The sequence below is a fragment of the Myotis daubentonii genome, chromosome 2, assembly GCF_963259705.1.
Source record: "Myotis daubentonii chromosome 2, mMyoDau2.1, whole genome shotgun sequence".
Taxonomy (NCBI): domain Eukaryota; kingdom Metazoa; phylum Chordata; class Mammalia; order Chiroptera; family Vespertilionidae; genus Myotis; species Myotis daubentonii.
The window spans coordinates 16,084,304-16,110,383 of record NC_081841.1 but is presented as its reverse complement, the minus strand read 5'-3'; the positions used below and the strand labels follow the sequence as shown (position 1 = coordinate 16,110,383).

Genomic DNA, 26,080 nt, shown 5'->3' with positions numbered 1-26,080 from the left:
GACTCATCATTTATATACCTTAAAATGTAATCACCTCATTAAGTCTAGTACACCTGTCACTGTTCATACTTATCATAATATTACTGACTATATATAATCTCTCTTCTGCCTTCTTGTATTGATAAGGCTAATATAAGGTCCAGGGTCTACATTTGACAAACCAACATTTTTTTGTGGATCTGCTAAGTGTCAGCCACCCGCTAATGTTGCTAATGTTACATTATCTCATGTAACCCTCTTAGCCACCCTGAGAGAGAAGTTTTCTATACCTGTCTCACCAGTGAGAAAGCAGGAGTACAAATTCACCCGGCTAAGTGGTAGAGTTTGGAATAGTAAGCAGGGCTTCTGACTTTGTTAAAATTCTGTTTTATCCTGTTCCAATCCAACCAATATCTACTTGAAATTTAATCACTATGTACTTGAAAATTTAATCAGCATCGACTTGAAACTGAGGAGCTCCTGGCTTGTGAATAAGAGTCGCGTTAGGAGAAACGTATATGCAAGGTCCTACCACCATAGAAAAGGCAGATCTCAGATATCATTAGACAGTGACCACTCTGAGGTCATCATTCGGTCTTTCAACAAAGAGTGTTGAGGGCTTACTCCACTCCAGGACCTCTGTACACCAGCCAAAACCGACAGGGTCCCTGCCCTTATGGAACTCACATTCTAATAGTATAAATATCTAGTATGAAAGTAAATAAATGAATTAACAGTATAATTACAGATTGTGATGAGTGCGGTGAGGGAAATGAGCAATGAGAGGAGATGGAGAATAATTGGGTGAGGGGGATTTCTTTACATAGGGTGGTCAGGGAAGTTGTCTTTGATCTTGATACCTCCCACAACACTGAACATACGGTGCTTCCTCAAAAAGTATGAGTACCTGTCCTTGAGTACCTGGCACAGAATAGGGGTCCTTAGATCTTGGTTGTATGAAAAGACCATGGTAACTTACAGTTCTGGAGGCCAGAAGTCATCAGGGCGTCAGCAGGACCATGTTCCCTTTGGAGGTTCTAGGGGAGAATTTACTTTTTTGCATTTTCTACCTTCGGAGGCTACCTGCATTCCTTGGCTCAGGGCCCTATCCCTTTTGTCAAAGCCGGCAGTGTAGCATCTTCCTGTCTCGCTCTCCCTCAGATTCTGACCCTCCTACCTCCCTTTTACTTACTTTGGCCCACCCATATAATCCTGAATAATCTCCCCATTTTACAACCCTTGACTCAATCATGTCCACAAGGTCCCTTTTGCTATAAAAGGTAATATATTCTCACACTCCAGGAATTAGGTCACCTTTGGGGCCATGACTCAGCCTATCACAGTAAGCAGTAAACTTTAATTTTATTTCCACACTCGCTTTATTTTACAGATGAAAAACTTGAAGTTGAAAAATTGCCTAAATTTACACACGTGGATACAGCTTTCTGGTTACCCTATCTCAGTGGTCGGCAAACTGTGGCTTAGCAAACTGCGGCTCGCGAGCCACGTACGGCTCTTTGGCCCCTTGAGTGTGGCTCTTCCACAAAATACCGACTTCTGCGCATGGGCTACGAAGTTTCAATCGCACTGTACGTGCATGCCCGCACGTGGTATTTTGTGGTATTTTGTGGAAGAGCCACACCCACGAGGCCAAAGAGCCGCATGTGGCTTGCGAGCCGCAGTTTGCCGACCATGGCCCTATCTAAATGCATCTCTATTCTCTCTAAACTCTGTTTTTCTTTATCCCATTCTACATTTCTTTGATTACTTGTTTGCAAGAAGACATATCACTTCTCTTCACCAAGGTACGGCTGTCCCACAGCTCTGTACCTGACACAGTGTGCCCATCTCTAAGATTTTTTTAATGAAAGAATGAAGAGTCCTTTGTATACTTGTATATATAGAACCCAATATCCTACAAATTATTCTGTGCAGTGGCTTCTGACAGGTTAAAAATCCTTCACTGTTTCTAAAGCATCAAAGGAAAACGTGAACTTCAATATTGGTCCATAATCCGACCAGTTGGTGAAGAAGGCACCGTTACCTGGCCCTGCACTTTCTCATGCACTAGTGCTGTCCTTCCACTCCAGTATGCTGCCGGGCTCTATGCGTTTGCACACGGTGTTCTGTATTCGGAGCTCTGATGCACAGTGCTTCATGTGTCCACATGTTAGCATCACCATCACGTCTTTGGGGAGAGCTTCTGAATGGCTCCCTTCATGATTTCAATCCATGATTAGAGAAGAAAGGCAGAAAATCTAACTGCATGTTTTATTACTGCATTGGGTTTTCTCTTAGGCCTTAAGTAACAAAGGAGGAAGAAAAGGTATAGGTCATCTCCAGCACAGAGAATGAGTTTTTAGAAGTCTTAAATAACAGTGACTTATGCTAAACAACTAAGTGAAGGGAAGCTCAACACAACTCCTGTGCTCTGGAAGGCAAGTTATATTTATATTATTGCAGATAGTTTGCTTTGCTTCACATTGTCCTTGATCTCGTCTAATGAAGACACTGTTTAGACAAACTTGTTTTACATCTGACATCCTTTGCTCCTAGGAAATAAATACCTGTTCAAAGTGTTATTGAAACAATGAAAAAATATGAAGTCAAAGGGAGATGTCTTCTCTTTGAATATTGCTTTTTAAGAGCCTTAAGCCCACTTGTAATCTATTTACTCTGGTTCTAGTGGCCAAGGACGTCAATATTCTTTTTGATGAGTTAGAAGCTGTCAACAGTCCCTGCAAAGATGACGATTCTCTCCTTCACCCTGGAAACCTGACCAGTACTTCAGACGATGCTAGCAGACTGGAAGCAGGGGGAGAGGTAAGAGTGTGTGATTTCTTCAAAAGACAATTCCTGACCCAGGCGAGCACCTGTAAAGCATATTCCAAGGGACTGTTTAATGTAATCATCTCATTGAACTGTATGTTCCTGATAAACAAGGAGCAGGTCTTATATTCTTTGCTACCTCCCATGGGTCTGGTATATTTCAGCACTTCTAAATCTACCTAGGCTCCAAACAAACTGTCCCTGAGTCAGGCAATTCCTACCTTATACCTAAAGATGTTTTGTTTATACAAAGGAAGATTTTAAAAATATATCTTTTTATTGATTTCAGAGAGGAAGGGAGAGAGAGGGGGAAAGATAGAAATATCAATGAGAGAGAATCATTGATCGGGCTGCCTCCTGCATACCCCCCACTGGGGATCGAGCCCCCAACCTGGGCATGTGCTCTTGACCAGAGTCGAACTCAGGACCCTTGTCCTTAGGTCGACACTCAGTCCTCTGAGCCAAACCATCTAGGGCCAAAGGAAGATTCTTAAAACCACCTGTTATTTTTAGAAAATGTACATTCTGGGTGTCCCTAACTAGTAAAATGTTAGCTTTACGAGGATGGCTTTCCTTGTGTAACCTCCCCAGCACCTAGAACGGTGACACAAAATGCAGCAGCCCTCAATAGATTGTGTTGCCTCAGGCCTTTCTGAGTTTCCATTTGCCTCTGTAATCTGAAACTCATTGTAATTGCAAATAGGCCTATCTGTTCATATGTCATTTTGGAAAAAAGAAGTATTTTGTTAGAAGCATTCATTGTTGTTCAGGTTGGGTCTCTATGGATTTAATATCTCCTTTATATATGCACTGGATACAGGTAATAGGAACTCAGAATGGGTCATTTATTTACGGCATATTCCTAATATTTTTGTTATTCCAGAGCCAGTTAGCCATGGAAAGGATGACAGAGAAAAATGTTTCCTTCCACCAGGTTTCCCAGGCTTTTCCCTGCAAGCACCACATGCTACTACTATCCATGTATATTACTTGTTTGTTTGTTTTTTAGGAAATACTTTTCTTTCTTAAAATATATTTTTATTGATTTCAGAGAAGAAGTGAGAAGGAGAGAGAGAGAAGCATCAGTGATGAGAGAGAATTGTTGATCGGCTGCCTCCTGCACGCCCCCTACTGGGGATTGAGCCCACAACCCAGGCATGTGCCCTTGACTGGAATAGAACCCAGGACCCTTCAATCCACAGGCCAGCACTCTATCCACAGAGCCAAACCAGCTAGGGCCATATATTTTATTTTTAAAGAAAAAACTCATTTTGTCATGTTCTTCACACAGATACTTTGAATGTCATGGTATGGACTACTGGAGGGATCTTAAAAGGAACCTCAAAAAGAAACTCATCTCAATTTAGATGAGGAAGCAACCTCAGGAAGGTTAGGGCTTTGAGGCCCTGTTTTTGTGCTAACTCTATAGGATAGTGCCCTTGCTTAGAAAATAATGAAGAAATTGTTTACTTGTCTACACTTCTGAGTATCTTTTAAGGCAAAAATAAAAAAAAAATACTCAGAATGGGTCATCAAGTGTAAATGTCTATGGTAATGGACACTTTCCTTCCTTCCTGGCTGGCATGCTCCTTTTAGATGAGGTTGCATGCGTGGCACTTGTGTGCAAGAATATGGATTTGCTATGGCCTTGGCAGTCGGGCATGTTTGCCGTCCTCATCCTGTCATTTGGAAACATGAATACTGTGGCCCGGAGAAAAGGTAGCTCCCCCATTTCCACTTGCTAGTTTACAGGCATGTTTACATGAACATCAGCCCGAGAATCCTGGCCCCAGCCTGGGCCACCATACCTGATGGTCTCTTTCAATGTTGTTCGTGATTGAAACACACCCATGGCGCCTGGACAAAAATGACACCTGCTATTTCTGGGTTTTAAGTTATGAAACATAATAAAATGAACACCATGAAACACCACCCAACTTATAAATTGGAATGGTATTTTTCAAATTATGGGGCAACCTAATTGTAAGTGACTAACTCCAGTTGTTTCCTGATGGAATGGAAAATTAATATTAGTGTGCATGCAAGTAGAAAAAATAGGTATTACTTTGTAAAACTTTGGTCTCAGATGTGTTGTGTGTGTTTACAAATATCAGAAAGTAAAATGTTTTTCTGAATTTGGGCAAAAAAATTCAAGAAACATTGAACTAGAATATTACTAAAGCTATCAAAGCAACTGCAATTCCATCCTTTGACCCTACAAAAGGTATTATCTTCCTGAATGTTTGTTTGTTTTTTATTCTCTTTCTCTAAAATAGTTTTGCCACATACACCTGTAGCCTTATCAACTTCTTTTTAAAGATTTATTTTATTTAGTGCTTTATAAAAAGTGGCATCATGCAGTATGAAGTCTTCGGTGACTTTTTTTCTGTCACTGTTGTTTTTAAGATTTATGCTTATTACTGGATGCAACTACAGTTCATTCATGTTCAGGGCTGCATAAATACTCCACTATATGGTCTACAATTTATTTACCTATTTACTTTTTCATGGACATTAGCACCAATTCTAGTTTTTTATTTTCTACTCTCATAAACAATGTTGCTATGACTATTTATATACATGTCTCCTCCTTGCTTTATCAAAAATGTCTCTAGGGTTGCATGTTATGCAAATGTTTAATTTTACAAGAGAATGCCAGTGTTTTCCGGAGTAAGTATATCCATTTTCACTCTCACTTATAGACTATGAGAATTCTCAGTTGCTATAGATCCTTGCCAACATGTGGTATTGTTAGGTGTCCAAAGTTTTTCCCAATTGACATAGTGCTTTTTTCCCAATTTTTATTTTGTTTCTTTTGTTTACATGTTTCGGTAATAAAAAATGTAATTTTTATAAAACACAGGACTAATGCATTTTGTTTTAATTTTTCTTTAACATTATTCACCCAAGGCTCTGTTTTATGAGTGTCTTAAGCTGGTCCTTTCTCTTTGTATGCAGACAGTACGGGAAAAAACCAAATCAAATGGCCTTTACTTCAGAGATGGAAAGTGTCGAATTGACTACATTCTTGTGTACAGAAAATCTAACCCCCAGACGGAAAAGAGAGAAGTGTTTGAAAGAAATATTAGAGCGGAAGGATTACAAATGGAGAAAGAGGTAACTAGTTGGCTTGGATGAGAAAAATATAAACATTCCATTATTCATATCAAGAGGCAATTTAAAAAATTAGTCATTATGTTAACTGAGTGTTTTATTTGGTCGGAGTTTGCCAATCCAGTGTTTGGGGAATGTTCCAGCAATTAGACTTTCACAACACAGTTTGCCTTGAGAGCATTTTAATGCCAAATGATTTCGTGAAAATCAAAATACTCTATTCCCATGGAATCGATCGTTTCAAAGTGTTATAATTTACCAGACTTCCTTTATCTGCTTCCTCTATGTGAATGGGGTGTTCTGGTCTCATGGATTAAGGCCAACTTTACATAAAATACAGTCACCCCTCACGGGAGGCTGTTTTTATATTTCAGGAAACATAATGAGCTTGGGCATCCTCACTCACCAGAAGAGACTGGCCGACTTGGCCCCAAACAGCTGGAACTTACAAAATGGTTCCAGTTTTGAGAAACATTCTGACTGTTTTTATCATGTTCCCGGACTCAAGAGTTACCTCCCAGGATTCTCTCTCCCCCTTCTCTCCTTCCCCTCTACATGGGGAGTTTTAAGGAGTAATTTCGTGAGAAAGGTACAAGAGGCCCAGCCACAATGAGACTGTTCTGTACCCAGAAATACTGTGTGCATGTGTAGAACTTGGTCCTGGGTGGTGGATTATGTAACTCTTCCCTAAATATGGTGCAAAGATTATGGAGCTTTTCCTCGTCAATCAGAAGCACATCTTGGCAATTAAAATGTTTTGTTTCTGATTATTCTCCTCAAGACTGAGGAGAGAGATCTTTGAAATCAACACGCAGGTTTTTCCTTGTATGGTGCAGGTTGCATGCTTCTCTTGGGACCCATCAGATAAAAGGGACTTTTCCACATCTGTTAGACTGGTCTCAACTCTTGAGGATTTAAAAAACAAGCAGTGTTTTTCTAGAATGTCTCCAGAAAGAGAATTAGAAAAATGGCAAGATGAGTGTGGTCTTAGAGACTCGTTCTTAGGAAAGGAACCAGATTACTCAAAAGACTCAGTTGGAAGTGCCTCAGACAGAATGAAACATGCTGTTGTTTCCATTTTGTGTGGTTCTATCCCCATTGAACATGTCTTTGATGAATCTTGTTCTTTAAGTTCTTAGTGAGGCAACTGTCTAGTCTCTTTTCTTAACATTAATAGTGCTTTAATTTATTTTAGCCTAAAATGTATCCTTTCATCTTTTATTCTTGCTGCTAAATTTCTGGATTTTTATATAAATAAATAAGAGCTCTGAATTGCTATATGATCCTACATAATGTCAGTCCTTTTTCTGATCCATTCTGACCCTTTCAAAACTTTGATTCCCATCAGTTAGCTTCACTTAATTAATGATTTATATTTTAAGTTTTATGACTATTTTCTCGATTCCTGGGATTTCTTCTATGTAGGTCTTTACAATGTCATTTCATGACTTATTAGTTAAAACTCAAAAAGCCTACTACGTTTTAAAATAATGCACATTACTAAAGAGATGACAAATCTCGTGCATGTCTCCTGAAATATCCAGACTACAGCATCCATCTATCATTTGAATGCCAAGCAGGCAGCTGGGAAGGATTATTCACCCTGTTTTATATACTGTAGTTGTGCTGACCATGGTGTGATGCTGGACTGCTTTCATGACTATGGCTGTATATAGGATAATTTTGTTTGGTTATAAGTCTTAAAAATTTTAATAGCTTGGTATTTATTTTAATGTAACTAGGAAAAAAACACAGTTATTGGGGAAAGGGGTGATGTCACCGTATGGCAAAACTTCATAAAAACATTCTAAGCATCTCTTCCTCCCCTTCGCTCCAGAGGTTTTATACTGAGCTGCAGCTTCTTTCTCCTTTATCCCTCAGTCTTCTATCCACTACCGACAGCTAGAAAGAAACCTTCTTCCCAAGTAGCCTTTTCCACCGCCCGGTCCCTGTCTTTTTCTGCCACCCTTTGCTTAAGTGGCACAATTGGCTATAACCCTGCCTCTGGGTTCTGCTGTGCATCCTCAACGCCTTAGCCAGCTCAGCAAGAAGAGGAGCTTTGCCCTAGCCAGTTTGGCTCAGTTGTTAGAGCGTGGGCCCGCGGACCAAAGGGTCCCAGGTTTGATTCCAGTCAAGGGCACAGACCTCAGTTGCTGGCTAGATCCCTGTTTCTGGTTGGGGTGTGTGGGAGGTAACCAATTGATGTGCTTCTCTCACATTGATGTTTCTCTCTCTGTGTCTCTCCCCCTCCCTTCCACTCTTTCTAAAAATGAATGAAAAAATACCCTCAGGTGAGGATTAACAAACAAACAGACAAAAAGATGAGGAGCCTTTGCAGGTTAGGAAGCAGCAGGAAATTATAGATAAATTAATTTTTCCCTGCCACAAAGAATTACAACAATGCCCCTTGGTTGAACAATAGATCTGTACCTACGTGGCATCATTAGAGTTAGAAACCATCAGAAGCACTCTTATTTAAGTCAAGCGTTGTATAAACAGCTGAGAGGGAGAGACCATTTTAATGACTATTTCAGCTTCCGGAAGTGACTTCAACCTTTTATACCTAAAACAAAGAATTTGATTCAAGTGGAAAAGAAAAAAAGAAAACCCAGGAATCCCTAAGCTAGTACATCTGAAATGATTGACACTAAGTACATTTTGTGAATTACCAGTGTCTTCTTCATGAGCTGTGTATCCTGATGTCCAAAAATGATGGGAAACATGTTACACAGGTGGGCAAAGACAGACTCTGTAGTTGAACAGTGTGACGATAAGATAATCCTTATCTCTTTTAACATTAAGTGTCAAGAAGCACAGCCAGGAGAATCTTTATTTCATGATAAAAGCAAGGACATAGTCGCCTTTCATCTTTCTTAAAACCTTTGCCCCAGCCTGGTTGGTCAGCGGGTACGTTCTTGTTTTGGCACCCTGGGTCTTTGATAGTCTGTAACTCATATTAGCCAGGAGAAAGCAAAAGAACAGCAAAATTCTCAAAGTATTCTTTTCAAGTGATTTGCTTCTTGGTGATACCTTATTTAAAGAGATTTCCCTTCCTAAAGGTACACACATATATGTTAATTCATTCACATTTTGTGTTTTAGGTATGTTCCATTTTTAATTTTTGAAATCATTATCATTAATACAATGTATCTTTTCCTTTATATAAGTAGTCAAATCATGGATGACTTTTTTTTTAATATATTTTATTGATTTTTTACAGAAAGGAAGGGAGAGAGATAGAGAGTTAGAAACATCGATGAGAGAGAAACATCGATCAGCTGCCTCCTGCACACCTCCTACTGGGGATGTGCCCGCAACCCAGGTACATGCCCTTGACCGGAATCGAACCTGGGACCTTTCAGTCCGCAGGCCGACGCTCTATCCACTGAGCCAAACCGGTTCCAGCCATGGATGACTTTTGAGTTATTTAGAATGTGTGCACAGCAGTTATATTAATGGAGCAGATTTTTCCTCTTTAGAATCACGCAGAATGTGGGAGAAAACCCATATTATTACAGTCATTACAAAATAACTGTAATTAGATAAATCATACCATCTTGATGGTAGTTAATTCATTCGACAAATATTTATTGCACGCTCATTCTATGCCAGGCACTATTTCAAGCACCAAAGAACTCAGCAATGAATAAAACTGATAAAAACCCCTGCCCTGTTGGGACTTAATGTACAAAATAAATAAGTAAATATATTTAAAATATCAATAATTTCCAAGGAGAAGTAAGTAAAGCAGGAAGTGTTGAAAGGGGTGTTCACTTTTTATAAAAGTTGGCAAAGGTGAACCTCTCTTCCAAGGAAAGAGAACAGCAGGTGCAAAGGCCCTGAGGCATGAGCATGCCTGGGGTGTTCATGGAACAGTGAGGGGCTAGTATGACAGGAGTTGACTGAGCAAGGTGGAGAATTGTAAGAAATTATGCCATACAGATAACGGAAGCCTTACTGGTCACTGGGGAAACTTTAGCTTTTCTGAGTGATATGGACAGTCCTTAGACAGTTTCAAGCAAAGGCATGACAAGATCTGGTTTTTATTTTATTAGGGTTACTCTGGTTGCCTGGTGATATTAAACGGGGGAGAGAGTAGAGGGGGCAAGGGCAGAAGCAGAAATATCAGTTAGGATATTTTTGGTAAGAATCCAGGAAAGAAATTATGGTAACTTGGTTAAGTGCACAGCAGAGGAGATATTAAGAAGAGTAGAAGGTACAGCTTGATTATCCTGAACCATCCAGGCCAGATCAGTGCTGGCTATGCACCTGTCACACGGCTCATATTGCTTGCAAATTTCCTGAACTGAAGGAGAAGATGGGTAATCATTCTGGGAAAAAGCTGGAAGATGGCCCTAAGTTTTTGAAATCTGGTGATGCTGCCAGATTGGTCAATAATGGTTCCTGGCAAGCCCATGTGTGTTGGGAGCCTCCCTGACTATCCGCCTCTGGGCCATTTTTTTCTGTTCGTAACATGAGACAGACAGTTGCTGTGGGTGTCATCCAAGCAGTGGACAAGAAGGCAGCTGGAGCTGACAGCCACCCAGTCTGGCCAGAAAGCTCAGAAGGCTAAATACATATTATCCCCATCCCTGCCACCTGTCTTAATCAGTGATGGAAGAACAGTCTCCGAATTATTTGTCTCAATTGGCGATTTCAATTTAATAGTAAAAGACTGGTTAATGATGACAATGCAGTAAAACCTTCAGAAGGAAAGCAGAATGTTTTGTGGACCATTTGGGGTGTGTGTGTGTGTGTGTTTGTGTGTGTGTGGCAGTTTTTAAATTATTGGTTTTTTAAAATCAGTACTTTATAATGGAAACAAACTTGGCCAAAACTCTGTCATAGAATTTTGAGACCCATTAAAACAGAGTTTAATGAGAAAAAGAAGAGAAAGTAGAACTTCTGGGAATTGCAGACAGATTGAGCGAGTTATGCCAGGGAGAAGAGGCATAGGCTATTCATGTGTCATATGCTATTCGTTTAAAGAGTTAAATGAAAAAAGTTGCCATTCGCAGGGATGCAAAGAAGAGTGGGTCCCCTTGTAGACATGTTAAGTTTGAGGTGTCCCAGTGGTGGAGATGCTGAGTAGGATAGAAGAGTCTGGAAGACAGGGAGAGATCTGGGCTGGAAATACACATTTGGATGAGATCACCCAAGGAGCAGCTACAAATGGAGCAAGAGATCCAAACATTGAGCTGTGGGACGCAGCAGTGTTATGAATTTGGAGGACAGAGGAGCCAGCAGAAAGGAGTTGGAAGGAAACCAAGAGGCTATGGTGCCTGGAGGAAAGTGTTTCAGGAGGGAGGGCAAGTGATTGTTTGTGTCAGATGCTGCTGGTGGGGTAAGATCAAGACCGGAAAGTTAGCCACTGAATTTAGCAACGTGGAGGGTTTTGGGGAGCTGGGCAAGAGGTGGAAGTAAAAGAATGGTTAAAGTATGTTTAAGAAAGAATGGAATGAGAAAATTTGGAGACAGAAGATATAGATATTTCTTCCAAGGAGGTTCACTCTAAAAGAAAAGAGAGAAATGAGTAAAAACTGGAGTATGAAGTTGGGTCAAGAAAGAGTTCTTTCTATTTACGATGAGAGCTAGTACAAATCATTTATTTGAGAAGAACAAATTTGAAGTAGAAGAGCAAAAAAATAATTTTGGAGCAATGTCCTTGACTCAATAAGAAGAGAATGACAAGTTCCTCCCATGGCATGGACCCACCAGCCTGCATCTGTGCCCACAAATGCAGCCTTCCCTCCACTGCTAGGGATATATGACCATGCTCCTGGCTCAGGCCAGCCCTTTCTTTGGGCTGAAGACCTCATCCCCTCAGTCCTACACAAGGACATTGGCCCGAAAAGAGATATAGTAAGCTTTAAAAACAGAAAATGCAGAAAATAATGTAACCTGTCAAAACAGTTTGTTTTCAGTCATCTCTCAGAAGGATTGAAAAATTCTAAGTGCGGTAAATACATACAACAGCACTCAAGGTTGGGTATCTTGGACACTTTTCTTTGAGATGATGACAAAATAGTATGATTAAAATATTCACTGACATTTATTAATCACTTACTATTATTGTCCCCACTTTATAGATGAGACCATTGAGGCAAAGAACTAACTTGCCCCAGGTGACAAGACCAGAAATTAAGCCAGGATTAAAACCTGAGCATACTTACTCCTTACCCTTGTGTCACATTGATTTCTGGTATCTAAAGATGAATTTCAGGGTTGACAAGGTTAGTAGATAGGCTGAGAAGACAGAGGGAGTTCGGAAAAGGAGAAGGAAAAGGAAGGAACCAGGAAAATTGGGGTACGTAATGAATTCAAGTGCTTTCTATGTAGACTGTAGTTCTTTGCATTTTGGTTGCTGGTAGCTATAGATTTGATTCTTGGTACAATCCCATATAAGCTGAGAGGGCTTGAGCAGTTTATTAAACTTTTCTGGATCTCTGTTTTCACATTTTTAATAATGAGGATAATGTTATTTACCATGAACTATGTGGGGATTAAATGAACCCATATAGGTAAATACATTGTAGGGTATAAATCTTTGTTTCTTATTTTACTTTCCCATTTCATTTTACCTCTGTGTTACCTTCTCTTTATGGCAAGTAATATTAATTTTCCAGTTATGACTGTGCTATAAAAGTTCTTTGTAAAATAATCATTTTAAACAGTGAGTCAGTTTAAGGAAATATAGGAAATTTAAATATTTTAGATGATGTACAAATTTGGCAAAAATCAAGGGGCGCAAGCATGATTACAGTCTTACTTGGCTCGTGGTTGTGATGAACAGATCCTAAAGTCTACCTTCTGGTTTTCACACCTTTGTGTAATCCCCTTCCCTGGAGTGCAGACGGGATCTGTGACTTGCTTTGAACCAATAGAATATGGCAAATGTAGTGGCAGGTCACTTCTGGGATTATGTAATGGATAACGATCCGGTTTCAGCCGACCGGCACTGGATAGACTCCTTTGCTGGCTTTCAAGCAGTCAGCTACTATGTCGTGAGACAGCCTATGAAAGGAGTCATATGCAAAGATAGGTGGGGTGGCCTCCAGTGTTTTCTTGCTGGCTGTCAGCTGCCCCCAGAAAACAGGGTCTCACTCCTCCAACCACAGGGAAATGAGTTCTGCCAACAACCAAGGGATCTTGGAAGCTGGTCTTTCCACGGTCGAGCCCTCTGATGATACTGCAGGTCTGACCAAGACTGTGTGGCAGCTTGGTGACACCCTGAGCAGAGGACCCAGCTGAGCTGTGCCTGGATTTCTGACTGATAGAAACTGAGAACATTCACAGGTTCTTTGAAGCCTCTAAGTTTGTGGTAACCTGTTATGCGGCAATAAGTAACTGAGACCGTGTTTAAGAATCTGGGATTAGACATTCTGTGTGCTCATTTGTTTCCACCATTAAAAGCTGTGTGCTCTTGGGAAAGCTAGCTCATCTGCAAAATGAGGCTAATCATGAGACCTGTTTCATGGGTTATTATGATCATTAAATGAGATCATTCATATTACGTGCTTATCTCTGTACCTGTCATATTACAAGCATTTACTACATCTTTATTATTATCATCATTGCAGTCATCCTAACAGCTGAGTACAGTGCATTAGCTCTTTTACTTTTAAAATGATTTTTCAAGGAGAACTTTTTAGAAAAATGTTTTTACATTTTAAAAAGTTCCTTAAAATGTAACTATTAGGAATAGCAACATCAACTGACCATCTGTTTGCTAATGACTATTCATGAATGAGATTAATGCTTATCTTTAATACTCTTGGAAAAACTCAGAATACATTAGGTCACAAGTTTAGCATGGTCAAGGTTCAGACACTTCTCTTCTTTCAGAGGATTTGGTTTGGATTCATCAGGAATGAAATTATAGATCAACCCGGAGCTAAAAGACTATTTAGTTGCACATCCTAGTCTTGCTTTACCCTTTTCAAGGGAAAACTTCACAAAGTCATCCCTATTTAAAGTGCTTGTCTAACCCAGATTGGTCTCTGCCATCACCTCCTGCCAGACTACCTTTTCTGTGTTCATCCCTGTTTATGTTCTGCAACCACATCCAGCTTATTGCTGGAGATGCTCTCTCAGGACCCAGAGCCTCTGTCCACTAGATCCCACTAGCGCTTCCCCAAGTTATGAGAGTCAGAAGTGTCTCCAAGCATCGTCACTTTTCCCCAGGATGGAGTGGGGGGTAAAATCCATCCCTGGTTGAGAACCACTGACTTAGACCCTTTGACCCAGCCTTGTGTAGTTTGTTGCAGTGTGCAGGAGGCAGCTGGAGAAATGATAAGCAACTATTCCATGCTTTCATTCATGTGGACCACTCTTAACACCAGACTCTCTACATCAGAAGAGAGACTTATGTATTTGAGGGGAAGGACAGGGTAAGTTAAGATTACCTTTCAACCAGATAACTGGGATTCAGATCCACTTACTGTCTCATCACTTTCTAAGTAAATAAGTAGGTAAGGCTCAGTTTCTTAATTTATTAAATCAGAGATAATTCTAACTAATGGGGCTGTTATGATGATAAAATGCATTCATACATTACCTTGTGCTTAGAAGAGTCTGGCACATAATAAGGGCTCAATAAATGCTTGTTGATGGTATTGATAAAGAAGGGCGTGGTTTGGGGCACTGGCCATCCTCTTTCCTGATCTCAGGCATTCAACCTCATCACCTCTTAGACTCAGGGTCCCTGGCCTCTGTCTAGAGAAAGTTGAAGTGGTCTGGTGGGTAGGACTGGGTCTTTTTTGGTGTCACCTACCACTGCCCTATATCCGTCCATTAGAATCACAGCTTTATTCTCACTGGTACATCATAAGGCAGCTTCATCAAATGGGGGAAGGCAGTGGCATTCTCTCCTTCTCTCTTATTCTTTATGTCTGTCTCTCTCTCCATCATTTAAAATAATTATTGATTTATTTGAGAGAAACATCGATTTGTTGTTCCACTTATTTATGCATTCATTGGTTGATTCTTATATGTGTGCTGACCAGGGATTGAACCTGAAATGTTGGCGTATCACGATGACACTATAACCAACTGAGCTATCCAGCCAGAACCTCCATCACTTCTCTGTCTTTCTGTTTTCCTCTCGCATTTTCTTACTTTCACTCTAATTTTTGAGACCATTTAAAGATCTGAGAGCCTAATTATGATTGCCTCAACTGCTTTTGCTTGTTTAGGAAGACAAAGTTGAATCAAAACATTTCTGTTGCTAGGTCAAGATGACCAGTACAAAGCTACCTTGAGCTGATTTACTCAAAGAATTATTCTAAACCAATTCATATTTCATGTGACTCATGCATAGTCCTTCACTCAAGACAGCACAACATTAAAGGGAGAATATAACCATTAGACAAGGCACAGAAGAACTGAGTGATATTGTGAAGTATTGTTGCCATCCCACAAGCCAAAACATAATTCATCTGAAAGGTCTTCTTAGTGATCTAGAGTGAACTTGTCTGATATAAAACACATTTTGCACTGTCATCATGTATTACTTCCAAGTGCTGGCATCACATTGTTGCAGCTGTTAAAGGAACTGAAGTCCTTTCTTTATGGTGTTTTGTTCCTGTTGTTTTTTACTACATGTTATGTTAAATTGCTAAAAGTTGCTCAAAGTACATACTCGGGGGGTAAGGGGCATTGATTAAAAAGGGAGAATTTCAACAACTGGTCATCCTCTTTCCTGATCTTGGGCATTCAACCTCATTACCTCTTAGACTAAGGGTCCCTGGCTTATGTCTAGAGCCGTGGTTGGCAAACTGCGGCTTGCGAGCCACATGCGGCTCTTTGGCCCCTTGAGTGTGGCTCTTCCACAAAATACCATGTGCGGGCACGCGTACAGTGCGATTGAAACTTCGTGGCCCATGCGCAGAAGTCGGTTTTCGGCCTGGGCGAGTCTATTTTGAAGAAGTACTGTTGATATTTGGCTCTGTTGACTAACGAGTTTGCCTACCACTGGTCTAGAGAAAGTTGAAGTGGCCTGGTGGGTATTATCCTCCTATATAATAAAAGCCTAATGTGCAAATTGTCCCCTTGACCGGGAGTTCAACCAGGAGTTCGATCAGGGGGCAGGGCTGGCCAGCCAACTGGCTGAAGTTCCTCCCCCCACCCCCTCCCCCCCGCTGACCCTGCCCTGGCCAGGGGAAGGGAGGCCCCAGCCAGCAGCCGCTAGGGACCCTACCCATGCACAAATTTCATGTACTAGGCCTCTAATGTATTAATAAGACGGAGAGATTTCAAAACTTTGAAGCAGTACCGACAAGTGTAAGCCCATGGTCTCTTGCTTGTGATCCCTATATATGGAAAATTTGACAAAGATGAATGGTAAGCTGAATTTCATTAACCAAGCCTGGTATACTTCAACTACAAAAGTGATGATGCAGCACTGTCTCCTGAAGCTGGGACCAAGGTTTAACTCACTTCTGGTTGTGCTTTAGACATATTTTAAGAGCAGTTGATGGTACCTGATGATTCCATTTCTAGATGGCATCATTTTTCATCTATTCGTCAAATATCTGAATGTCTACTGTTATTGAAGGAAGGGAGGCATTAAATAAACAAATATATCAGGTGTGATATGTCAGGCATTAAATAAACAAGTAAATATGTCAGGTGTGATGAGTGCTGTGGAGAAAAGATGCTGGGATACTGAGAGGGAGCCACTATCTATACTAATAAAAGGGTAATATGCTATTTAGACTGGATAGACTGGACATCTTCCGGATGTCCTTCCAGACAAAGCCACGGTGGCAGGGCCAAGGCAGAGACAAGGGCAATCAGGCTGGCAGGGGAGAGCATTTTAGGGGCAATCAGGCCAGCAGGGGAGATTGGTTACAGGCAATCAGGCAGGGGGAAGCCATTAGGGGTGATCAGCCTGGCAGGCAGAGGTGGTTAGGGGTGATCAGGCAGGCAAGCAGAGGTGGTTGGAGTCAATCAGACAGGCAGACAGAGGTGGTTAGGGGTGATCAGGCAGGCAGGCAGAAGCAATTAGGGGTGATCAGGCAGGCAGGCAGAGGCAGTTAGGGGCTATCAGGCAGGTAAGCAGAGTGGTTAGGGGCTATCAGGCAGGTGAGCGGTTAGGAGCCTGCCTGTGGGATCGGGCCTAAACCAGCAGTCAGACATCCCCCAAGAGGTCCCGGATTGGAGAGGGTGCAGGCCAGGCTGAGGAACCCCCCCCCCCCACACACACACACACACCCCCACCATGCACAAATTTCATGCACTGGGCCTCTAGTTTAATTATAGGAGTTCTGGAAAGTCCCTAAAACAAGGGTGTGGAATATCCAGCCCACAGGCCATATAAGGCCCATGAAATCATTTGTTCTGGCCCTGCCAAGGCATTAGGGGGTGAGTTAATTAAATATTTGACCCAATATAGCAGGCTAATTTTGTAGTTGATAATTCTGTATGGCGCTCAGATGACGTTGCTCCCAACCCCTGCCCTAAAATAAGGAGTGAACTGAGCACAGAGAGACTTTGGAATTTTCATTCCTAATTACATTTGTTTTCACAATCCCGGGTGGGCTGGGACTGGGACAAGGGTGGGAAGAATAAATGGAACAGTCACTGAAGGGGAGAAGGGGTGCACTGTAGGAGGAGGGAAACTGGCTGGATTTGGGTCGGGGAGAGGATGGGGAAAACTATGGTGTTTACATCTAAAGGACCTCTCCCAGGGCACAGAGCAGGGACAAATCAAGTGCACGAACAGTGTTGGGACCTTCGGGGAAACCTGATCTTGTTGTAACCCCCTCCCTGACTTTTCCTTTGCAGTTTATCAGTTTAGTTTCCAGTTTTGGGGGGGATACTTTTCTTGTGGGCTTCCCATTTTTGTCTACTCATAGACCAAAGTTTCTTCTAAAAGCCTTCCCCAGGGCTTGTGACTGCTTGGCCCCTGTGTCATTTAGGGTTCTGCAGGAAAGCATGCTACTCTGTGTCTTCTAAAAATGAAGTGTTTAATACAGAGGTTTGCACCACTGCTGAAAAGGCTGGGAGTGGTGCATCCCAGAAGTTGGCCTGGAAGCCATTAGAGATCTCAAGAATGTCTGAGTGTGGTATAGATAATTCTCCAAAAACTGACCTGAAGCTGTCTTCAGCTTATACAAATAACTACCTCTAAGAGCCTACCTTGGGGGAAAATAGCCTCTTCTTTTCCACCTTCCAGATTTCACTTGAGTAGCCCTTATCTTCCCAGAGCAAAGGAGATTCTGGGAAATGTAGTCCCAGATCTTCTTGGCAGTAAGGGCAGAGATTTTAGAAGGAGGGAGCAGAGATGCCAAGCTGACACCAAACAGTATAGGGCAGTCACCAGCACTCCTCCTAACAGATTTGTCTGGCCACCTGTCCCTTCACTTAAGCTATGCCAGCCCCCTCTCTGTCCTACCCAAATGGTTTTACAGGTTCAGTCATGAATCTTACATGGCACCTCAAGGTGAGGGTAGAGTAGCTTTTTCTGGCGTTTCACATGGCATGGCTGGGCAAATTAGCCACAGTCACAGTAGCTCCCCCATACCCACAGATTTCTTCTGATGCTAATACTAGACAATTCTTTTTGTTCAAGGAAGACCTGAATTCATTGAGACCAAATCTTTCATTTGAGTGTCAGACGGTAGCAGTCACAAGTTCACATAATGAGACATCCATGTGTTTGCGATGAGGAGAAAAAAGGATAGAAAAAGGGAAGACAAGCTGAAAACTCTTTCCTTACGAGGAAAATGAAAGAGGAAGGTTCCTTCTTCCCTCACTTCATGCTCCTCTGATGTTAAAGCATCAGTGTAAGGAGTGTCTATTATATTTCAGGCATCAAAAATGAAAGAGCATTCCAGTTATCTATTGTTGCATGACAACTCCAAAACATGAGACTTTAAACAACAATCATTTAATTTACTCTCAGATCTGCAATTGGGCAGGATTGGCAGTAACAGCTGTTCTGTACTCCATGAGGGATCAGCTAGAGCAGCACTTCTACGGGCCTGGTGGGCTCTCTTTTGAGAGGGCTGCTTCATATAGCTGAAAAGTTGGTGCTGGCTGTCAGCCATGGGCCCTGGTTTCCTCTCTACGTGGTCCTCTCCATGGGCTTCTCCGAGGCTCAGATGCCTCAGGCTTCCACGTGACATGGTGGCTGGGTTCCAACAGAACAAGACAACCCTTCATTTTTATGACCTAGACTCAGAAGCGTTTCTCGCGCTGTACCCCATTGGCAGAGGTGGGATCAAAGGGAATGGGCATGGATGCCACCTCTGGCTGGAGAGTGGCAAGGTTCTGGAAGACACGGGATGAAAGCTCTTGGCAGGGCCATCTCTGGACAATGCAACCTGCCACAATACGCTGTGTCTTTAAAGAGCTCGTTGATTAGCAGTGAAGACAGACTGAGACTGGTGATTAGAATACATCCTGAAGAGTTTCTATAAAAGCACTAAGGCAACTTCAGATTCTCCCCAGAGGTTTCTGGAAGGTTAAAGGGAGTGGTCTGAGTCTTGAAATATGAATAGTTATTTACCAACCAGGAAAGTAGAAAGGCCTGGCATTCCAGAGGGAAAATTATGAGCAAAGGTTCAGTAACTTCTGATGGAGGCATCACGGCTCCGCCGTGCATCTCTGCTTCTCCAGTTGGAGTGGGAATTCCATGAGGAACACACAGGTTTCCCTACAGAGCCTAGCATAGTGCCTGGCTTGCCATTTCATCTTGACTTTCACACTGTTGATGCTCATCCAGCAATTCCCACGAATATAAATTATATCAGATATAATTGTCCTAGGCCTTAAGGATTGGCCTGATGCTAGTCAGATATATATCTTTTCGTCATTTTTGTCAGTGTGATCTAACCTAACGTCATTTCGCTTCTTTGCAACCAAACCCATCCCGTAGTACATCTGTTTAAATAGTCATCACATTGCTGGGTTTCTTTCAGGCCAAGGGTTTTCCTAAACCATCTAGCCCAGCTCTTGCCTCCAAACTTAACCAAGTTCATGATGGTCTCCCAAGAAGATGGCGTTTATTGCTCACTAGAGTTTTTGTTTTTCACCTCCATTTTCCATTATGACTTTTTCTATATATGATGATATGAAAAGGAGCTTTATAGAAGGCTTGGAGGAGAGCTAGCAGAAGAATGAAACTGTACTTCACACAGTGTCCTTGACTTTAGCAGCCCAGTGGGTGGGGAAAATGGCACGCAGTGGGACCTTACGTCCATTAGTGTTTCAGAAATGCATTAGGTCTCCTCTTGGGGCCTCTCCTCCTCCACCACAGTCTGTGGGTTCTTTGGTTTAGTCAGGATATTATTTTGGATTGCACAGCAGTAAATCACTTTGGCATTTATTTGAAGCTGCCTTGATTTAGTTTTTCACTCTAATAACGACCCATGGGTCTCCTGAAATCTAGTCCTTCATTTGGTGACTCATGGATAAATGATGTTAGTGGCGTCCAGTGTTGCTTCTGATTGCTGGAAGGGATCACCCACCCAGCCGTTCTCTGCACAAACTCCAGTAGAATGAAAAACAACTAGTCTTGATATTCTTTGTCACAGAATGTTTTATTTGGTTGGCAAAATAAAGATAAGCAATCAGCAAGTAAGTACTACATTTTAGTTGTGATTTTCCTTTTTTCTTTTTCTTATTCTCTATATACTTAGCAAAGCTATACCTTAATCTTCATTTAAAATGAAATCTCTTGCAGGGGGCCAGGGTGGGCTAGAAGTGGCCAATGGGGAAAAGGGGGTCATATGTAAGTACTTTCAACAATAAAGCTTTTAAAAATGAACTCTCTTTAGGAAAGGAGAGTTCTAAATTAAACCCTTAAACACTTGGAGATAATACTTGGAACTGAAACTTACTTTGAATCAGTGTACATATTCCAAAATGCCACTGGAAAGTATATTGAATATGATAATGAGCCTGCTGACGAATTGTCCCAGCCACTTTTTTAGCCATCATTTTCTTTCCCTCATTACTTGGCTTCAGTTTCGTAGTCCATCATTATGACCGTTCATTTGCACACACCTGAATTCTATCATTCCTTTATTTCTTTGGCTTTTTTGTGTGGCAAAGCCTTGACCTTGATTAAACCCCAGCTTCTTTTTGCCTGCACCTGAATGGCTGAAGGTTGCTAGAAAAACATGCAGTGTGGTTCACTTTAAATCATGACCACTGTCTCAGATGAGTACCAAAGAAGTCCCAGCGAGCCTAGTAGGTTTATTGTCCACTTTCATCATATCAATGAACTACTTTCTTTCCTTCCTCTCACCTTCCCTCCTCTCCTTTCTTTGCCTCCTTCTATAATTCATTCGTTCGTTTAAAAAATTTCAATAATTTGATAAATATATAGTGCCTGGCATAATTATAGGCACTTGGAAATATATTAGTGAACCAAATAAAGAGCCTTATCTGGTGGTACTCACATTCTAATGGGGGGAGCAATGAACAATAAACATGATAAATAAGTAAATAGCGTAATATGTAAGAAGCTGATAAGTGATATGACAAAGGAGAAAGCATAACAGTGTATAAGAGTATTAGGGGTAAAGGGGTAGTAATTTTAAATAGGGTGTTGGGGGTAAGGGGTTCACTGAAGGTGACATCTGACCAAAGAGTGAACAGGTCATGGAGTTGGCCAACTGTTATGTCACACTTTCTTCTCATCCCTCAACTCTCTCCCCTCCATCTGCACCACCGGGTCCCCATGCACACACAACCTTTACTGATAACCTTGTTTGTGCTCTGGTTAAAAATGGAAACAATCAGACAGGATCTTCTGTGCCTGTCCCCACACTCTCTGCCTTCCCTCTGAAACTATGAATGCAGTGTCTGCCGCCATCGCAGGAGCCCTCCTATTATGTGCTGAATCCCCTCCCATTTCACCTTCTCAAGGACATTGCTCCTCTCTCTCCTGCATCATCAAATTTTCCTCTCTACTCAACCATTGCAAACATGCTTCTGTAACTCATGTCTTAAAAAGAAAGAGCCCTTGACCCCTATATTCTCCTCCAATGACTGCCTCATTTCTCCTCTCCACTTCATAGAAACACCTTGAAAGATTTGTCTAGCATTACTGCCTTCATTTCCTTGCCTGCCACATACTTTTCAAATTATTCAGTCCAGGCTTTCTTCCTCACCCTTCCATAGAAACTGCTTTTACAAAGATCAGCTATGAACGAATCCAGCGGTCATGCCATCCCTATAATCGTATTGGCCTTGTCAGCAGCATTCATCCATAGGGTGGCTTGTTCCTTGAAAAACATTCTGTTCTTGGTTCAGAAGGCAGGGCATGTTCTTCTGGATTTCCCCCTTCTTCACTGGCCCTTTCTCAATCACCTTTGCTCGCCCTCCTGTTCTACTTGATCTCCAAATGTGAGAGCATCCAAAGACTTGGCAAAGAGAACTTTATAAGCTATATTGCTACATGCACCATCTGCATTCTCTATAATTTTGATCAGCATTCCACCAAGAGATAATTAGAATAGGTTTGGGAGGGATGTCATAACCTTCATAACCTTCAAGAGCATTAGAAAGTATTCCCCAAGTTAAATTACTCCTCCACTGCCGGGGTCCAACCCCAGCGGGTCCAGGGGTTCCCAAAGGCGTAGACGGAGTCGGAGAAGAAGGAAGGACACGGAGACAGCGTTCAGTTGATCAGCAGCCTAGCCAGGATCTCTAGCCCAGATCTCCAGCCAAGTTCTGGTCTGGATCTCCAGAGAGGTTCTGCTTCGGATCTCCAGCGAGGTTCTGTAGCCATGTTCCCTCGCTAGGTTCTCCAGCCAGGTTCTGTCCAGGCTCTCCAGTCAGGTTCAGTGTCCAGGTTCCAGTCAGGTTCTCCTGCCAATCTCTGTAGTCAGGTTCAGTCCAGGATCCCTTGCCATGTTCTCCCGCTAGGCTCTGTCTCTAGGCTCCGAGGCCAGTCCCTCTCCAGGATCCTCCGGCATGCTCTCTCCAGCGAAGTTCTTCTGTCTCTAGGCTCCGTGTAGGTTCTGTCTTCTTGATTCTGTTCTAAGTTCTGAGTGTTTCTGTCTTGTTACAATTGTATTTATACCAGTTGATTCAATCCTATCAATCTCTATTACAAAGGTTAGGGCGTTTCTTATCTCCATTCCAGGGAGAAAAGATTATGTAGTTTAAGCATGATTGTTCGTAGTTAAAGGGATTAATTACCCGCCTGGCACTTAGTTGAGGGGTTTTATTCCCTCCCTAACTTCAGGGGAAAATCCCTACCTGGGGATTCAACCTTTCTCGGAGAGGTGACTTTGGTTAAAACACAGTGGCAAGAAGGTGAGCAAACATATTAAGAACCGTATGCCATATATGCCAGGTCCCTTGAAACAGCAAGGATGGACCGGCTCCCGGCACTCCACTGCCAGGAGACATCCTGCTCATGTATCCTTCCCGGGTCATGCTTGTTTCGTGGCTGTTAATCCCTGCAACTCACGAAGGGCATAATGCTGTGTGGGTTATTGATTAGGTCATAACTGTGTACAGTTATAGTGGGTGGATAATAGAAAGCATACTTGTGATAATATAAAGCACACCTGTGCTGATATACTTGTCCCTAAGCTCAACTTGTCTAATATGCCACCTTGAAGGAATAAGCACATATTAAGATGATCTGTAACTATGAGAGAACTTTGGAGTTATGTGGGTCAGAAGTGACATTGCTTACTTCTAAGGAGAGACTTGTCACTGCATGGAGGGAGCATCCTGAAAGGGAGCATTTTGTCTCTTGTGCTCCCAAAGGAAATTAGACCAACTTCTGTTCATATTCATCACATTGTTTGTAGTTAGTATAATAGTTGCTCTGTTGAAATGTAAGTTCTCTGAGATTGAGGACCATGTTCTTCTCTATATTTCCAGGAGCCAGCATAGTGCCTAGGACAGTGATGACGAACCTTTTGAGCTCGGCGTGTCAGCATTTTGAAAAACCCTAACTTAACTCTGGTGCAGTGTCACATATAGAAATTTTTTGATATTTGCAACCATGGTAAAACAAAGACTTATATTTTTGATATTTTATATGTTTAAATGCCATTTAACAAAGAAAAATCAACCAAAAAAATGAATTTGTGTGTCACCTCTGACACGCGTGTCATAGGTTCGCCATCACTGGCTTAGGATGTCATTGAGATACTCTTTAGGCACTTGTTGAATGACTTTTTGAGTGGTTATGTTGTTGAAATGAGATTTTCTTTAGGTATTTGTTGAATGACTTTGTCAGTAGTTCTGTTGTGAGGAAGATGAGAGATTTGCTTTATACAATAAACCTGTGATCCTGAGTAGGTGATGGAGGAAGGGTACTCCAGTGTGCATTAGTTAGCACTACTTATCAGATATAATTTCTCTCCCTGCTGACCTTGTAGACATGGGCCCATATAACTACTCTGTCCTGTGGGCTAGGTGCAGAAGTGGCATGTGTCCTGCTGAGACCCACTGAGGGCTGCCTTCCCTCTGGCACAGTGACCCATCAGTGTGAATCACTGAGTCACTACAGTGAGCTGACCTGCAGTGGACATGTAGCAAAATGAGAAATAACCTTTATCCTATCACCATCCAATAGAAATAATGTAATTTTATATTTTTCTGGTGACCACCTCTAAAAAGTAAAACACAAACATGCGATTCATTTTATTTAATTCAATATTTAGTTATTATCCATTAAACATGTAATTAATGTAGAAATTAAGGAGGTATTTTACATTTTTTAAGACATTCTAAGTCTTACAAATTTAGTGTATATTTTCTGCAGACAGCACATTTTAATTGGGACTCACTATATTTCAAGCACTTCATAGCTTGAGTGTGGGGACAGTCACAGAAGATCCTGGTTATTAGTCACCCTATTGACAGTACAGCTCTAGTTAAGTCACTGATATTTGGAGTTATTAGTTACTGCAGCCTAGCTTAGCCCATCCTGATTGATCCAACAAGCACTGCTTTTCTTCAACTATCCTGATGCAGTAATTTTCCTAGGCTTGATATAGGGATTACCAGGGTTGATGCAGAGTAACCAAGAGCATGTTGCATCATTGTTCACTCAACAAAATATTTGAAACTTGGTGCTTAGCAACTCAGCACTAGTCCTCTCCTAATTGTGGCCTAGAGGATGGTTTACTTGAGCTTCTCATACATTTAAACGATATTGGAATCTTTGTAGTGGCAAGAAGATGGAATTTTTCTGTCTAATAATAGTGTTTTAACAAGCTAATCATTGTGAGAAAGCTACTCATAGTTTAGGTCTCAAAATGTTCATAAACTAATCTAGGAAACATTCATTCTCAATGACTAAGTGCTTAGTAACATCCTGGGTGCTGGGAATACAGCTGTGGAGACACTCCTAGAGACATTAATGAAATACAGGGTGGGCAAAGTAGGTTACAGTTGTGAGTACATGGAACAGTTTATTCTTGTAGTATTTTTTATTAGTTATTGTATTATAATTGAATTAATTGAAATATGTCCTGTATTAGTTTTATTTTTGCTGCATAAGAAATTACCTCAAACGTAGAGGTTTAAAAGAACATGTTTATGACCTCATAGTTTCCGTTGGTCAAGGGTCTGGGTTCAACTCAACTGGTCTCCAACTCAGGACCCCTGAAGACTACCATCAAGTGCCATCAGAAAGGCTGCATTCCTTTCTGGAGTTCAAGGTCTTTTCATGGTTATTGACAAATTTTAGTTCCTTGTGGTTGTTGGACCGAGGTCTTCATTTTCTTGCTGCCAACCAGGGACTTCCCTCAGCTCCCTCAGGTCACTCATGAGTCCTTGCTTTCTCAGTCCTTCTCCCAACACATTAGCTCACTTCTTCAAAGCCAATATGAGAATCACTCTGACCTCAAGATTCTCTTTTAAGAACTCACCTGATTAGTTCAGACCAATTCAGGTTAATCTCCCTTTGATGAGCTCAAAGTCAGAGTATTAGTGTCCCAGCCTCAGGAGCGATCTCCCCTCATGTGCACAGGTGCTGCCCACACTCAAGAAGAGATGGTTATTCAGGATGTGCACACTGAGCAGGGGGGAGTCCTAGGGATCATCTTAGAATTCCGCTGCCATATAACTTGAGACCTGATGGAGCAGAATTTACCAGAGAGAATATGGCATATGAGAAAAGCCTGAGACTGTGAGCAATTTGGCAATTTGGAAAGAAAAAGGAAGTCCCTTGTGA

General features: G+C 41.7%; 1 protein-coding gene across 3 annotated transcripts in view; it reads left to right on the top strand.

The window, feature by feature from the left end:
• ANO4 (anoctamin 4) overlaps positions 1-26,080 on the top strand; it is a 301,902-nt gene that overhangs the window by 169,992 nt on the left and 105,830 nt on the right. For all 3 annotated transcript variants that reach the window (XM_059681867.1, XM_059681866.1, XM_059681868.1), the window contains 2 exons: positions 2,666-2,802; positions 5,767-5,925. In XM_059681867.1, coding sequence (XP_059537850.1) covers positions 2,666-2,802; positions 5,767-5,925 — 296 coding nt within the window. The remainder of the gene's footprint in view (positions 1-2,665; positions 2,803-5,766; positions 5,926-26,080) is intronic.